This window comes from Petromyzon marinus, chromosome 10, assembly GCF_048934315.1.
Source record: "Petromyzon marinus isolate PM22_M1 ecotype Great Lakes invasive population chromosome 10, UKy_Petmar_22M1.pri1.0, whole genome shotgun sequence".
Classification (NCBI taxonomy): Eukaryota; Metazoa; Chordata; class Hyperoartia; order Petromyzontiformes; family Petromyzontidae; genus Petromyzon; species Petromyzon marinus.
The window spans coordinates 4,272,592-4,290,555 of NC_133676.1; the positions used below are offsets into that span (position 1 = coordinate 4,272,592).

At 47.1% G+C, this 17,964-nt stretch overlaps 1 protein-coding gene across 2 annotated transcripts; it reads left to right on the plus strand.

Moving 5' to 3' along the window:
* Positions 1–604: 604 nt before the first annotated feature.
* Positions 605–17,869, plus strand: LOC116941075 (ankyrin repeat and SOCS box protein 4-like). Of its 2 annotated transcripts, none has more exons than XM_032951683.2 (6): positions 605–2,760; positions 5,293–5,592; positions 11,317–11,528; positions 13,230–13,508; positions 13,698–13,811; positions 14,567–17,869. In XM_032951683.2, the coding sequence occupies exons 1-6, from the start codon at positions 2,580–2,582 to the stop codon at positions 14,753–14,755; spliced, it is 1,275 nt and encodes a 424-aa protein (XP_032807574.1). In that variant the 5' UTR covers positions 605–2,579; the 3' UTR covers positions 14,756–17,869. The 2 variants fall into 2 exon arrangements, with proteins under 2 accessions (XP_032807574.1, XP_032807575.1); XM_032951684.2 differs by having other exon boundaries at positions 2,653–2,764.
* The last annotated feature ends 95 nt before the right edge of the window (positions 17,870–17,964 follow it).

Here is a 17,964-nt window from a genome sequence, read left to right on the forward strand (position 1 = left end):
CCCCCCCCAACCCCGCCGAACCCGCCCTCGCGAGCGCCGCCTTCCAATTTTCACGATTGGGTTCCCGCCCCCACCGTTGCCGGCGGTTGGTCGTCGCGCGTCACGTGCCGCGATGGCGGCCAATAGGCGAAAGGGGCGGTTTCGTAGGAGCAACGCCCCACCCCCCTCTCTTGCATTCGCCGCCTCCGGCCCCTCCTAGCCCGCCATCCCATTGGACGGCTCGTGCCACGTCACGCGGATTCCGCCAACGCGAGCGACGGGTCCACACATCCCTCCTCCCCTCCAAATCCATCCGCGACAAGCATTGAGGAATCGACTCGTCATTTTTGTACGATTTTGCTCAATATAAAAAAAATCGTACGCACTCGGTCCCCGCACACACACTCGACGCGTATATCGTGAGCGTTTGCGATCCATTTAAAATTAATATATCCGTTTATTCAATCCTGCTAACAAACCACGCCCCCAATATCGGAGTGGTTCAATTCCCACCCCCCTCCGCACAGCATCACGTGATGCGATTATAGCCAATGGCACAGGTCGCTTCGACAAATACCCCGCCGACCGACTCACCGCCCCCCCCCCCCATTTCTTCACCGCGGCCGCGTCACCTTCCCGCCGCGCGGATTAATCTCCGCGTTGAACGGCTGTTTTTTTTCTTTGGGCGCGCGCGCCGATTGGCCGGCCGGGCTTGAAACCAAACAAGCGCGGCCGCGTGATTGGTGGAGGCCGCGGACTGACCTCTCCGCGCACTACTTTCTGGGGAGATGGTGGAGACGCGAAGTTGATGGCGGCGCCCGAGGGGATAGCGGCGCTCGTGAAGGGACGTGCAGCGACACGATCGAAACGTTTGCCTTCGAATGTTTTAACGAGGGTTCATTTTTTTTAAACACACGTATATCTCTTTTTAGCAGAATTCCCCCTTCAGCAGAATTCGTCACGACCAGTTTTGAGACCCCCCCTTGGCGCCCACCACAACTTCCTCACCAACCACCACATCGCTGACCACATTGGTGGATGGTTCAGGCCCGAAGTCACGTTTAATGCGGCACGCTTTAATACGCATATGATGACAACGCGCACCGACTGAAATTGACGTATTAAAATGAAATGTTTTATCTTCACATTTGAAAGCGCCCCACAACTGTTACACGTTTCGATTCCTCACAGCGACGTTTGCCCCCCTGCTGTTCGCGTTCGTGACCCAAATCTGGGCCAATTCCGGAGAACAAAATCGCAGACCCACATTATCCACGGGGTTCTCGACGATTTTACTCTTACCCCGCGGGGCTAACATCGGTGGATAACCGACAGACAATAGAATGTAATTCGCCTTGCGACTCTTTTTTTGTGTACAATTTAAAACAATATCCCGAATTGGATGTTACGCAAAGACATTGGAAATTGAAGTCGAGGATTACAGGAAGAGGGCTTGTGGATAACACGAGTTGTCGCGGATAATAGAGGCCGCATAAAAGCGTTTTATTATAGTACTGGAATGTGAAAAAGTGCAATATGTTGCCTCGATATTAATGGGGTGGAACCCTTAGCCTGCCAAGCTGCAGTACACGATAAGCTTTCCATACGCCAGTTTGGTTTGATAACACACTACTGTTTTTTTTAAATATATACTCTACCCCCCTTTCCATCGGAATGAATCCCTTAATCTGGAATCTAGAATAAACCACGGCTACTAAAAGGATACATTTTTGGTTGTGACTACTGTACTCACGACAGGGCTGTAATGTGTTAACATGTCCAATTTAAATACTTAAACTACGATTTGTTTTAAGTTTCACATTTAAGATAAAGTAGTAACGTAGGAACAAAATGTAGATCACCAAGCCGTGTTAGTCATGGGTATAAATTTCCTATACTTCACCACGCTGGTCAATGTGGGTTGAAGGATGAATTGGCCCAGTATCAGTTCAGATCTCACTTAATTGATTAGCCATGGCCAGGAATCAAACTCAGGGTACCGAGTTCATCGTGCAGTGAAATTCTCACCTCAATATACACAGTATTAGCTGCATATATTGACTCATATTTAAGTAGTCCTACAACTGAATGCATACAAGTTCAAGTTATTTGTTTAACCCGGTGAGAACTCGAGAGAGAGCAGGATACGTATCATTTGCAAGTGTGACCTGGGTCACCAAAGTGACGCACATAAACTTTACCGATCACCAGCTACGCGGCGATTTAGACAAGCATCTTCAAGAGACCCGAGCAGAAAAACTAGAAAACAGGGGTGAAGAACTCTGTTGTTGTGTGGCGTATGGCCCACGCAAATCGGCCAAAATCGGCACCGTGTTTTGTAACCCCCCCCACCCCGCCGAGCCTTAAACGACTCACAAAAATAGCCACGCGTGACAGCGAGCTAAAGTTACTCCTCTCACCCACACATCACTGCTCGCACGGCACCCACGGCCACGCGCGTTCACACTCTGCATGTGTTGCGCGGTCAATCGGCCGAACGCAGTGCTCGGAGGTCAACAGGTTACTACCTATTAATACAGCATAGCTGTGCATACGGCCTAATATCAACAATAACTCACAAATAAAGCGGAAGTTGAGCAATGGACAACATCTTGCTTGCGCAAGAGGACATGTGCGGGGAGGGAAAGATCCGATTCTTAGAGGCGCTCAATGCCAACGAAGTGGCGCTGGTGGAAAATTATCTGCAGAGCGACATCGTCCAAGTCGACCAAATCTTCTACGTGGAGGACGAGCACATGAAGCTGGCTGCCTACAAACCAGGCAGGTAGAGCCTTCCGCTATTCCCAGCAGAATTTCCCCAAAAAGGGGGTCGATATAAAAACACCCCTTTTTTTGGTGGGAAGTTAACGGCGGTTGTCACATGAAGAGTCTGCCAAAGGAATATGGGATTGCCACCTCTGGCTCGGGCATGTCTTCTCTGGCGGATGTTGATGCAGAGCAACAGCTGCAATTTTGCATTGTGGTTGCGTAAGATAATTGCGCCAAGAGTAGCGGGATGGTGCATCACTGTGATTGATGCATGCCTTTGTACTGTATTTGTAAATCGGGCAGTCGTTATACATATTTATGCTCCATGGGCTGTTCTGGGTGACCACAGTCGCACACTGTAGATTTGTTAATTATTTATTTTGGCACAAAGTGTCCACATCTGCTGCCACGGTTTGTCGTGTGGGTAAGCCAATGGAGATGAATGCCACCCCGTGCTCGTGTGAGAATGGAGCTGTCTTGAGTGATCGGTGCTATCCGGATAATTGGTAATTTTCATCACAATTTTGGAGGAAAAAAATGTCAACTGTTGGTTATGAGGAGTGTGGAAGTTGTCAGATTGACCTTGAACGATTCGTCTGGCAGATGTTTTCCATTTCTCCCAGTCTAGACTGTGAGATCCCATGCCAAGAGGGCTCCCATACTGAATGTATGCATACGTGAACATTATTATGGGGTGAAACCCCAATTATTGCAAAGAAACATGGTACAATTTTCGTGACAAACGTGTAGAGGAGTAGAATGGGGAAGTGGCGTCACGTGTGCTGTCCAGTGCGATGACGTCACACGAAGTGACGTCATGCTCTCGGGGCAGCAGAATGACGTCACGGCTCAAGTATAAAGGGGGGACCCGTGACGTCCGGGGTCGTAGCTGGAGAGTAGGGTCTGAGAAGGGTGGAATGGGGAGCCAGGGGCAAGAGGGTAGGGATAGGAGAGGGCACAGTGCCAGGGCTGGACGTGGCTGTGCACCTCGGTCGGCCGTGTTGGCTGATCCCACGGCCGGCACAGAGGAGACAGCACAGGGCAGCTGGCTGTGTCGGGACCTAGCCCGGGACCCCTAACCCCTGGGAATTTGTTCACCCCTGTGTATTGTTAGGATTTGTAATGAACCTAAGGCGGAAGCCCTTAACTTACCTCAGCCTCCGAGTGAGTCGTCGGGAACTTCTCAACAAATGTAACAAAAAATATCATTTGTCAAGATGGGGCTTGAGAAATCATTAAATGTAATATTAGTGTAGTGAGTCAAACTGAGTCGCAAATGTTGTTCTTTGGAGGCAACACATTTATTTGTAACATCAACACGTAACACAAAGGGGTAACTTCCCCTTCATCAGATACAGCCTAGGGTGGTGGCCACCCAGCTAACTACCCTATATGGAGGGGTTACAGCTACGAAGGGTCTAGCCCTCACTCGGGTCCCGACCACGTGTTGATGCCTGTAGAGTTTCAGCTTGTAGAATGCAGCGACCCTGGTCCCTCTAAGGGACCCGCCTTATATCCCCCTGGGTCGGGGCTGCTCCGCCCTCGGCCCCGCCCGCCTTCTCGAGCCTTCCAGCTCCCTCTCGATACCTCTCGAGAGCTCTCCCCGGACACGTGATCACCCCCTGCCCCCCCCCCCCACTTGGGGGCCTCTCTGTGGACACTCCGGATCGCGTGTCTTCGGGGTCAACCAGACTGCCATGGCCCGGGGCAACCCTGCCCCTGGGCTGACACTCTCCTACTCCCCCCTGTGGAAGCCCGCACTACGCGCTATGCGTGGTGCTCGCGCTATCCCAGCGCACGCCAAGCCCCGCTAGGGCTGGTACTACACCCGCCCGTGGGGTGTACGCGATGACAGTGCATCGCGTGCCGTGGCCCTCTAAGGCCGGCACCATGCAGTATCTGCACGATACCTGCTCCTGTTTGATGCTCACATCGAGTCTCAGCTGTCAATACTCTCACCCAACTACCTATGCTCCGGAAGCAAATGCTGCCCCTTGTCTGTCTCACTACAATTATGTGCCGCCATCGAGGACTCGTGATTGCTTTTCCCCCTTGGGCATGGGGACCCAGGAGGCTTGAGGGTGGCTGAACCCCATTACTTCCACAGGCAGGGTTCCTGCAAGATCAATAATTGCCTTCCTTGGGTTCATATTAAAGTTCATTATTCAGCAACGTATATAAAACATTAAATAATACAAGAACACCAATCAATTGCTATTGTTGCAGGCTGCTTGTCATGTTGGTCCTTTTGTACCTGTGCTTGTAAATCATGAAAGAAAAATGTATCATTAACATTTACAGAGAATCGTTAACATTGAAGTGAAATGCCCGTTAAAATTAGCTGCCAGGCATCATACGTGCAGTGTGCGTATCAAGTCCTGAATTTTAAAGGCCCCCCACATCTCTTTTGCCTGGCTTTCAAACGACACTGAGCTTAGCTCCAGCACCTCAGAGTCACGGTCATTTATGCCCATACAATTTTCTGTGCGTTACAAATTGCATTACTATCATTATTATCATCACCTTGCTGTGTCCATCTCGCAGGCTTCTGGCTGCCTAACTACAAACTCCAGTCCTCGAGCGTCATGCCGCTGCACGTGGCTGCGGCACTGGGCCGGGAGGAGTGTACACGGGTTCTGCTTCGCCGCGGCGCAGACCCCAACGCCATGCCCAACGGCAAGACGCCGCTGCACGTGGCCTGCTTGCTGGAGCGGCCTGCCATTGTGTCACTGCTGCTGGAGTACGGGGCCGATCCCGACAAGTACTCGACCAGCGGACTGGCCGCCATCCATTACTGCACCACTCCACAGTCCCTAGAGTGCTCCCTGCTGCTACTGAGCGTAGGTTAGTGCAGCAGGTGTGTGTGTGTGCACACAAGCGGAGGGCAGAGGAGTGATGCTCGCAACAATGAGCGGAGCGCCTGGGCGGCTAAAATGCAGTGAGTTGGTGCAGTAGGGAGCACAGGTAGTGCATGTGCTAGTCATCTCAGTCAATCATCCCATGGTACCTGGGTCTGTCACGTGAACTCCTGCCAACGAGCCTTCGACACTTCATATGGCCTCACGTGCGCCTAGCCTGGCACAAGCGCTGTGGTGATGTCACTGCCAGTTATGGCGGCTGTTGTTGTTATGTACATGCGGGGTATATTTGTGAATGAGTTTAAGCTGGATTTAAAGAAGATGCTATTCAAAATGATGAGTAGCTTTTGTGTTGTGGATACGTACTTGGGATGTGTGTCCCAGGCTGTTCGACATCAGTTTTATGCTTCATCAAAAAAACAACTCTCAAGTGAGGGAGTGCTAACTAGGAAATTCTCACGTGGATTAGAATACAGGAAGAAATATCTCTAAGATAGTGAGATGCAGTGACAGAGTGATGCTTATAATGATCCAAATAAAACCAGTCGATGCAGCCATAATTCAACTAGTGAGGAAAAAGCGGGCAAGATCTACTACTATAAGAGGAAATTATTGCAGGAGAAAAGGGGATGTCCATCTGATGGTAATGGCAGATTGGAACACCATCATGGGAGCCGGATAGGAAAGAAGCTGGCAGCTTTAAGCTCAGAAGAATGTATTACAAAGGAGAGAAACTCATGGACTTCTATTGAAGATGTGTTTATGGATAAAAATATATATAGCCCAGATTTACTTGAAAAAGGCTCGGAAATATGGAACATTACCAAAATCAAGGCTGGATTATGGACCGGGCCAGTGGGACCAAAGTCCTGGGGCCTCGGACTGTCAGGGGGCCTCCAAGTCTCATGCCATGTGCGGTGCGTGCCCAAAGACTTCCGAAGGAAGTTGAACGCCAGGGCCCTCAGTGCGCACAGTGCAAGCTGACTACTAGGCCCCTGGGTGCTTATAGCGTGAGCTAACCACTCGGGCCCCACACCCCTCAGCACTTACAGTGTGAGGGCCCGCAGGCTCCTTGGCGTTTAAAGAGTGAGCTGACCACTCGGGCCCCTAGGCCCCTGGGGCTTAAAGCGTGAGCTGACCATTAGGGCCCCCGGGCCCTGCAGCGCTTACAATGTAAGGCCCCTCAGTGCTTAAAGCGTGAGCTGACCACTAGGGCCATCGGGCCCCTGGGTGGTTACAGTGTGAGTTGACCACTCGGGCCCCCAGGCCCCTCGATGCATGCATCGAGCGCAACACCTGGGCCCTTTGGTACATACAGTGCATGTTTAAAATGAGGGCCTCTCGGAGAGAACAGTGCTTCTGTACAACTGAACCACTGGTTTTGCACGCTACAATATGCTGTGACATGATACAAATTCACCAACAAGTCAGTTCATTCTGCATAACAGGACAGTTTGAAGGGCGTCATATTATGGCAAGCAGTTCGTTATTTGGCTTACCGTAACTAGCTATCCCTTTATTTTAGCTAGCTGCCCATTTTCCCTAGCTAGCTGCCCATATTATTCAGCTTGTTAACATAAATTAGTTAGCTAGCTGCCATTTTTTACAGTTTTCTGCCCTTACAACCAAATTAGCTGCACTAAAAAGCCAGCTAGTGAGACCGAGGGCTCGTCGTTTGTTGAGAGCTTAGTTAGCCGTTGACAAATGAATTATTAAATATACACCGTGGTTTTGTGAAACATTAAAAAAGATGCCAAAAGCTATATTTTTTCATACACTAACGCGTAAATAAGAGACCCAATCCATACTTAAAGATTAAGGAAAACCCCATTCATTTTTTCCATAGACCGTCTGTTTTTAGATCCACGGAAGTAGATAATGCTAACGTTGACATGCAAATTGTCGACAGCTCTTACGAGGTCTTTTACTCCCCTCCCCATTGATGGGGTGTGGCCTATGGGGTGTGGCCCCTCCCCATCGATGGGGTGTGGCCTATGTGCATAGTCTCCACCAAGTAATTTCACTGACTTATCAGAAACCTTTGTTGGTTATTCAGCCAATTAAAAAAAAGTTAACTTTTGAATTTCAAGCAACATAATTCTCTCTGTGTCAGGCAGTTATATAAAATATTTCTTGGTCGGAAAAGCCACAGGCAGATGCCTGTTTTATTGCTTGGTACACCACAGTAATATATTCAGATACTTTTTTCATCTTTTTATAAAACAGCCTTTTTAAAGGCTACTTCAACAATCCCTCCTAAGAGCTATTTTCTAAAAGCCTTTTTAAAGGGTTATTTTATGTGCTTTTCTATATATTTTTTATTTTATCTACTCAAAGCTGCCTTTTGGTACAAGTAGACTATAGACTATTACCACTTGATTGTATTTTCCAACAGTATTTGAAGGGTCTTCTTTGGTTCTTTCGGTAAAGTCACGTAGAATGAGAATAAAATAATAAATTGATAAAAGAAAATAACACAATAATATTCTCACGACGTTTCGGCCACAACACAAGCGGCCTCTTGTGTTGTGGCCGAAACGTCGTGAGAATATTATTGTGTTATTTTATTTTATCAATTTATTATTTTATTCTCATTCTACGTGACTTTACCGAAAGAACCAAAGAAGATGAATCATTGCAGTCACGAAAGCTTTAAATCGAAAAGTATTTGAAGGGTTTTGTCATTAATATATCAATTAAATTATTATTTAATAAGTATTGAGATATGCTATAAATATATTCATATAAATAGCATACTAGTTCTGAAATATGGACCACAAACGTTGGAATAGTGGTGCTTACAAAGGGAAAGCCAAAAAAGAAAAGGAGGCAAGAGAGGAGGTTTTGCTTCAAAGTGTTCCACTCATTACCAACTTCTTTCAAAAACCCTCTGATATTAATAATGATGACAGCAACATTATTGGCAGCTGTGAGGAAGGAACTAGGACTAGTTCAGTTTCCAGTAATGTTGTCACTCCCCCAGAGCCATCCTTTGAAGGCGAACCCTCAACAGCTAATGGTATACAAGAACCATCATTTCCACCTCAGGAGCAGTTTGGCAGTTCACAAGAATCAAATCAGCAACCAAGCCATTCCTGGTGCTATGAGGTCACTGACCCTGCATTATGGCAAAGCACTTTCAGTGACATTGTTAAGTCAGTACTTATTGAAAGAGCAGTCCCCTTCCAAAACTGCAGTGAAAAATACCCAGCTTCAGTCCGAGGTTGAGTGCTTGGTGGAAAGACTCTAAGTTTCAACAATGAACTTATGAACTGTATATTGCCAAATGGGCAGGTTTCTAGACAATGGCTACTGTACTCACCCCCAACAGGTTGTGTATACTGTTTTGCATGCAAACTGTTCTCCAGAAAGCTCGGTGGCTTTAGTCAGGGGTTTAGTGACTGTAAGCACTCTGAAAGAATAGGGGAACACAGATCATGCATGCTTGCCTTGCGCCAGCGGACAAAGGGCAATGCTATAGATGCAGATCTCATGCAGCAACTTGATGGGGAACGTAAATACTGGAGGAACATTTTGAAAAGAGTTGTAGCAGTAATCAAGTTCTTGGGTGAAAGAGGACTTGTGTTTAGGGGAGATAATGAACGGTTTGGGTCAACCCATAATGGTAATTTCCTTGGCATCCTAGAATTGCTATCACAATTTGACCCATTCTTACCTGAACATATTAAAAAGTTTGGCGGAAAAGGAAGAAGCACCGTGTCCTATTTGTCATCGGCAATATGTGAAGAACTCATTGAGCTAATGGGTCAGAAAACTCGCAAAACAATAGCAGACGAGATATTAGGGATGCCAAATATTTTTCAATAATTGTTGACTCCACCCCAGACCTGTCACATGTGGACCAATTGACGTTCATATTACAGTTTGTTAACAGCAGCGGGAATGTGGTGGAGCGATTCCTGGGCTTTGAGCCAATTGAGAGTTACACTGCCGAAAGTTTAGCAGACTGTGTGACTTTGATGGTGGAGGGCCTTGGGTTGGACCTCTCAAACTGTAGAGGTCAGTCATATGACAATGCAAGCAACTTGTCAGGAAAATACAATGGGCTACAGGCCCACCTGAAAAAAAACCCCTCTGATAGAGTATGTGCCTTGTGCAGCGCATTCACTTAACTTAGTTGGTGTTAACACCTTAGATGGCAGTAGCCCAGAGGCTGACGAGTTTTTTTACATGTTGCAGTCACTGTACACATTTTACTCTTCGTCTACACACAGATGGGGGAAAGTCTTTCAGAAGACAGATGTCAGACTGGCATTAAAATCATTGTCCAGTACTCGGTGGAGTGCTCGGGCAGAGTCAACCAAGGCACTGTGGAGAAATTACACCCACATTAGAGAGGCCTTCGGTGGTATGTGCAATGATGATGAGAAAAGAGATACTCGAATTGAGGCGGCTGGACTATGTGCTAAATTTGACACCTTAGAGATGGTGTTCATGGCAAATTTCTGGGATGTCATACTTGACCGGTTCCACGCTACAAGCATGCACCTACAGGAAAGTGACATTGACATCTCTGTAGCAGCACAGCTTTTGTCTTCATTGACGGATTTTGTGATGGGACAGCAAGACCAGTTTGAGGCTTTTGAAAGGGCAGCCTTAAATGTGTCAGGTATCTCTCAGTCATATAAGAGGAAATATAAAACATTTGCAGATGAGAGCTCAGAGCCAGGTGTGACACTTGAGGGGAGGGAGAAGTTCAAAATAAAAACATGTTATGTGATCATTGACAAGCTAGTGGCATGCCTTGAACATCGCTTGGACGCTTACAAGCGTTTGACCAGTCTCTTTGGAGTTCTGTTTATGTCAGATCAGGTGTCTAATAGTGATATAGTGGAACTGCATATCCATCAGACCTGGACGTGAACTTTGCCAACGAACTCATACAATTCACGTCTTGCATGTCTGACTGACGGTGAGAAGTGCCCAACTAAATTGCTTGAGACGTTGCAGGCACGTAATTTGCAGTCAGTCTTCCCCAATGTTTTTGTGGCACTTCGGATTTTTCTCACTTTGCCAGTGACAAAACTACCAGGGTGAGCGGACATTTTTCCTTTTAGGCAGAATGAAAAGTGAGCTGCGGAGTAGCACATTGCCAAACACATCACAGCTCATTATCACTTATGTCAATAGAGTCAGACAGCTAGATTTTTACGATCTAGTGGATGATTTTGTGAGGAGGAAGGCAAGAAAGACACCAATATAGAAAAGCGGGGGGGGGGGGGGGCTCCAAAATACATGTGCCCAGGGGCCTCATGGGACCATGATCCGGCCCTGACATTGTGGTGAGACAAATATATTGCAAGTGTGAAAACTGCAGTATTCCTCGTGCAGATACAGACTCTGATGACAAGCTTGTGATAAAAACTACAGTAACTGCGTTCAGTTGCTGAAGAAGCTTGCAGCACATGGAGCAATCATGCCACGGTCCAAGCCGAAAACACGCATAAGAGCGATACAGCACAAGCACTAAAACCCATGCAGTAAATTGTAACCGAAGAACATGGCATGAATTGAGCATGTGAGAAGATAGAACTTGAGAGCGAAATTTAGGAAACAAGGAGAAAAAGTGGTGAACAGAATCACCAGATTTGTAGCGGAAGCAGTGGATTAAAACTCGTTTCTGTCACGTCCCCACAACTTGTTGGTGGTTGGTTGGCACACGCGTGTGTGCGCGCGCGCGCGTGTGCAGGCGCAGACGTGAATCTGGAGACGGGGAACGCAGCCGAGGAGATGCCCCTCCACACGGCGGCGCGGTGCGGCCTTCCCGAGCACACGGCGCTCTACGTGTCGCACGGCGCCGAGGTGGATGGCAGCGACGGGCATGACGAGACACCGCTGTGCACCGCCATCTTCTGGGCGCTCAGCATGAGGAACATGTGCGTCAGCCCCCAGCACCACAAGGTATGTGTGCCAACATGTGCCCTCCGTCGCCGGTCACGGTATGACCCTTGGAGCAGTGGTGTAGCCGTCGAGTGTGCAGGCGGTGCAGCTGCATTGGGGCCCATGGATCAGCTGACAAACTGCACTGTATTGATGATTTATTAGTGTTTCCTTCCCCCTTGTGTGTGTGCAGAATTTCTCTAGGCACCACGCTACTCCATAGTGGAGTAGCGTGGTTACCAGGGCCCTGGTTTAAGGAATAAAATAGGGCCACCAGTCCAATTTCTCCACTCGTCATGGCTTGGCGCCTGGCCTCCTCTGGCCGATGGGCCCCAGTGAAGCTGCACTGCCTGCAAATTCGATAGCTACCCCACATTTTAGTTAGTTTTTTTCTAGTTTATTTATTTTGGTATAGCCCTGTGAGCCATTCGGCTCTTGAATCGGGTGCAACCACAACAAACAAACAAAAAAAACAAAAACACGAACAGGAAAAACATCTTGAAGTGACTATGTGACTGTGCAAACAGAAAATCCATTTAAAAAAACAGCAAAATATTTCTGAAAAAAGCACCGTACACCAACGCTCTGCGCAAAAATCCCAGTGGGATGCAAGTCAATCAACAACCACAAGAAAACTTAGATTAAGGCCATCAGTCTAACTCCATACTACAACAAAACAAACATGTCCAAACCAAAAAACTTTTCGAAATCACCCAAAAATAAAGCCATAATTGCAACGTAACAGTGATCACAGGGACTGTGACCGAATTTTTACAATAAACTACATAAATAACATGTAATACCAAATCCTAGAGCCATAGCTAGCTACATGAGTTACTCCACAATAACAGAAGCATCAGTCGGAGTATCAAATTTTTCAATGCACCTTTAAGATCAGCACGCTAAATCAAAATACAGATAATACTTTGCAGCGTCATCCGGAGTGAAACATTTTATTTTACGCCAATGAATAGCAGTGGCAGCTAGGGGTGTACAACTCCTCTAGAACAGTTTTGAGATAAGATCTCATTGGTAGCGATTCAAATTAAAGTTTATTGGCAATAGCATTCCAGACCCTGGGGGCATCAATAGCAAAGGCCCTTCCTCCAGTTTTTGTACGGCAATAGGAAATGTGAAGCTGGTAAATTAGCGAAGACCTGAGGTCAAATTTGTTCTTTGAAACAGAGAGGAGATCCAACAGGTAGTCTGCGGATTTTTTTGTAAGTACATCGTGAATAAATAAGATCTGGTGCACAAGCGGTCGAACATTAAGAGATGTTAAGTTTGACCCAATGTAGAGATCACAGTGGTGAGTCCTATATGGGCAGTTCAATGTAAATCTTAAGGCTGAGTGATAGATGGAATCAAGCTTCTTCAGTACAGTACTTTGGGCTGATTTATACACGATGTCACAGTAGTCAAGTAGAGGCAGTATGGTAGCTTTTATCAATTCCAAACGGAACATTGGGGGGAAGCAGTGCTTGTGTCAATACAGAAAACCAATTTTTATTTTTGTCTTTTTACCAAAATTCAGTTTTGAATCCAGGATGACCCCAAGATACTTACAGATCTTAATTTGCTCTATTTGATCATTATTTAAGGAATGTAATTGGGGAAAAATAACTTCCTGCTTTAGTCCTGGTGAGGGCACCTGCCTGGGCTCAGGTATTATTCCCCGACAAGAACTGCCGATGCTTGACAAGGGTTTGGCTCCGGCATCAGGTGTGCGAGCGGTTGCTAACGCTGGGCGCTGACCCCAACGGCGTGGACACGGATCGCAAGTCGGCGCTGCACCGTGCCGCCTGGAACGCGGACTGCACACTGCTCGAGTTGCTGCTGTCGGCGGGCGCGCACGTGAACCAGCTGGACGGCCTGGGCTGCACGGCACTGCAGTACATCGTGCGCGTCGTGAGCGTCCGCCCCACGCTGCAGCCCGAGCGATGCATCCAGATGCTGCTCAATCACGGCTCCGTGAGCATCTACCCGCTCCAGTTCCACAAGGTGCCGAAAACACTGCTAACATGCCAATAGAGTGATGCACACGCCGCTCACGAGTCATTGCTTTTCCTGGTCACACCTGACTCAACTGCTCCACCGACTCGCTCACTCAGCTGGTTACCACTGACTCATCTGGTTTGCCCTCGTCTGATCTTCCGTCACTCACGTGGTCGCTGCTCCTGTATCGTGGAGGTTCTGGAGCTGTGCGGTAACAGCCCGGCCGCCGTAGAGATCCTCGTCAACTCCTACAAGCAGCTGCGGATCACACACGCCTGGGCGCCAGCTCTTTCGCAAGATGCCCGGGAGGTACGAGACACCAAGTCCCTAGGAAAGAATGATCTCCCATATAGCCTTAACTTACTTTAGAGGCAAGTGCTGTTTGCGAGAAGCTATGAAGGCCGGCCGACAGCACACCAGGGGGTCAGTGGCCAAAACCACACCCGGCCGCCTTTTTCTCCCGAGTAGCGATGTTTACACACTGCACCAGGTACTCATATGAGGTCGAGTCGATCTAGTCCCTACACACACACTCGTATCTCACGCCATCCACACTCCGCATCCACACGTGTACATTAAGTGTGGGGAACCAAGAGCTTGTGGACTGGATACAGCTCACGACTTATTTTCACACATTCCATGGCCACATGATGACTCCCGCTTAGAAATGGCCTACAAATTATATTTATCCATCACTGTGACCTTCTTAGCCACACTGATCGAGTAATAGAGGGAAATACTTCTGACCTGGAAACACTTTGTTTCGAACCTGAACATGTCCAGGCACTCCTGTCACTCTTAAGTGCCTCTTTATACTGGGTTGACATGCAAGTTATTTTTGCATCATTGGATAACGCGATATGCGAGTTCACGTGTTGTTGCCTGGCAAGGCTATTTAAAAGTCATATTCGACTCATGCACATTGTGCAGTCGTATGCGGGGAGTGGTGACACATTGATTTGCACACTCCACCACGAAGCCAGCGGCCAGAGTTTGCTTCCTGGACCTGAAACACCTTCCCATGCACCCCATGCCCTCTCATGTCCCCCTCGTGCTCTTTCCAGGCACACAGGGACTTCTACGCGTCACTACTGCACTTCTGCAACGGAGTGCCGCGATCCTTACTGCACCTGTCCCGCTGTGCCATCCGCGGGGTCCTGGGCGAGCGTTGCCACTGCCAGATTCCACGCCTCCCGCTGCCGGCGCGGCTCAGGGACTACCTGCTCCTGAATCCCGAGGGGATCATCTACTGAGGCTCTGCCATGAGCACCGTAAAGTCTAAGAGTGGTTGAAATCGAAAAGGCGAAATATAGCGATGGAGAGAAGACGGTGTTTCGGGTGGAGTGTAACACAAGGCTACCATATATTTTGGGAGGCTTAATGGGGGGCCACATTGTGAGCTGCCATCCCCTCCCCACCCTAGGCCACGCCAAAATTTTATACAGCCGTGCTCATAAGGCCCCACCTTCCTCTACCAATCACGCCCACTATTCAAGTACCGCTGACCCCATCACATATCATGCAGAAGTCGAGCGTAGAGCAAGAAAATGTTCAACCGGGACAAAAACGCAATTTCCACAGACACTTTCCAAAATTGAGATTGTCCAGGATCCAAACTGGGACATGTAGCTTTTATGTACAGGCTAACAAAACACTTGCCCTTAACTCATAATCCGAGCAAGTTTAAAGTTGAAGTCATAATAAAGGTTTTTGGGTTAGATCTCGTTATTTATAAATGTGTCGTAACCCTCCACCACCCGACACGGCCAATCAGAAAAAAAGTGTCACGTTGACAAAAGACAAATAGTTGACTACTTTAGCCCACCGGTGTGTTGAAGAGTGAATCCACAACATTTACAGTTTGTCTTCTTTGGTTCTTTCGGTAAAGTCACGTAGAATGAGAATAAAATAATAAATACACATTCACCGAGTGCCTCGGTGAATGTGTATGCTCTGACTTTAACGTAGCTATTTCTGTGACCAGTTACAAGCTAATCACTCAGCTATTTCAATGCTAAATTCTATGCTAATTCCTTTATCAAGGGGTGCCTCTGCGGATGTGTATGCTTTAACTTTTAACATAGCTATTTCTGTGACCAGTCACAAGCTAATCACTCAGCCATTTCAATGCTAAATTATATGCTAATTCCTTTGTCAAGGCGCTTTGTTTCCTCTCACACAGCTTAAAGGTCGTGATCTGAACGTGGCTCTTTCACTCCAGCGCTGTCCTACCAGACAGTCTCGTCCCTTCACCTGATGAAGGCCGCTTGTGTTGTGGCCGAAACGTCGTGAGAATATTATTATGTTATGTTATTTTATTTTATCAATTTATTATTTTATTCTCATTCTACGTGACTTTACCGAAAGAACCAAAGAAGATGAATCATTGCAGTCACGAAAGCTTTAAATCGAAATTTACAGTTTGAGTACGACATTTCGCTGGTAATCACATCCAGCATCATCGGGCAATTCGCCAGAATGGTAAAGCCCTCACTTGCTCCCGGTCTTAAATAGAGCACCATTGATTGATTACCAATCGATTATATAATTACAATACCCCCCCTCCGCCTCAAATCACTGCACCTGAATGAGTTAAATGATGACGTCACCCTGCTGCTGTTCTATTTAAGACCGGGAGCAAGTGGAGGGCTTCACGATTCTGGCGAATTGCCCGATGATGCTGGATGTAATTACCAGCGAAATGTCGTACTCAAACTGTAAATGTTGTGGATTCACTCTTCAACACACCGGTGGGCTAGAGTAGTCAACTATTTGTCTTTTGTCAACGTGACACTTTTTTGCTGATTGGCCATGTCGGGTGGTGGAGGGTTACGACACATTTATAAATAACGCGATCTAACCCAAAAACCTTTATTATGAATAATATTGGTCGCAAAAGCCTACGTGTTAAAAAATTTCAAGTTAAAGTTGATCTTGTTTAACCAGATGAGAACAACTAGGGAACGAGCGCTCAGTACTATCCCCTATCTATGGCAATACATCGAGTAAACCAGCCAAGCAGCTCCTAGCATGTTCGATAAACACGGTTGGCTATGTACAGTGCGAAAGAAGCTCAACATACATAATACCATTGGCCCTGATTATATCTTTAACTGATCATCAACACACTATCCATTACCCGAATAAATTGCTCAACCAATGTCTAGCACCTTCAGCACTTAACAGTTTGTGAGGTCATTTGCAACGTTTGCACAAGTACTGTACATATTGAACCACCCCTAATACTTTCACGTAACACTCACGTCAAACTCTAACGGTAACGTTTGCAATCCGAGATTTCCGTAAATGTGTTTGCGATGCTGCATTGGTAAGTGGTGTACCAACAATGTTCCACAGCAGGAAAACCTGCTTGAATCATGGGCCATTCACCAAAACGTTGCTTATTATATCTTTCCTTTTAGGGTAGTGTTATTGAGGGTTGTGTGGAGTTTGTTATTTTTGAAATCCAAGTGGTGATGTTCGGCGTAGAAAGTTTTCGAGATTTTCGGATTACAATGCCAAAATCTTAATCTGTAAATTACTAGAAAATCCACATTTGCACAAATGTATTTGATGGTCACCTAAGGCAGTTCTTCAGGAACGGTGATGGTTTTTGCATAATACTTTTTGTACAAATTGTTTGTTTAAAACTGATGACAATCCCACAGCTTACAAGAATCCGTGTCTCAAGCCTCATCAGTGGCTAGCTACGTGCAATTAACTTGAATGCTCATTAAAGGTTAGTGTAATCAAAATGTTATTTAAATAAACGATGATAGTACAGTATAATGAAATGCATATCCACCACGAAAGGTATTCACGTACATAAAATATAGTTTTATAATTATTTGAAGCCACACGTATGCAATTTGTAATATAAAATTAAACAGTGTACTGTCATTTGATGTATGTCTAGTGTAATAGCGCCGGCTGTTGGACGGCAGCGGCAGCTGTGGTGGACAGACAGCACACACGCCAGTGAGCGTGAGCACGGTGTGTGTTGGAAGAGCAGAGGAACTAGGGTAAGGATCACGGAGGACCCCATCTGGAGGCCCCTGGAACCTGCTAGTGGGTTCGAGAAGGGAGGCGCGGTCAGGGCGGAGCCAGGGCCGCGCTGGGAGCATAAAAGGAGCCGAGAGCGAGGGGCTCGAGGCTACCGGTTCTCGACGTTGCTGTCGTCTCGTTGCCGTCGTCGCTAAACATCCTCGCTAGATATTGCGCTACGAAGGACAGAAGTTGGCTATCTCGGTCAGCACCGTCAGTGTTAGACGGCCAGTGTTATGGACAGGCTAGGTAGGCTGAGCTACTGTGGAGAGTGTGCGGACGAGACTGTGAAAGTTGTTAATAAATAAAGTGCCTCCTAGAAACTGTCTCTGAATCGTTGACACCACATGTGTAGTTATTTCAAAAATATAGTCACGAACACTCATTAAAGCACTTGCGGGCAGCGACAGCTGCGATA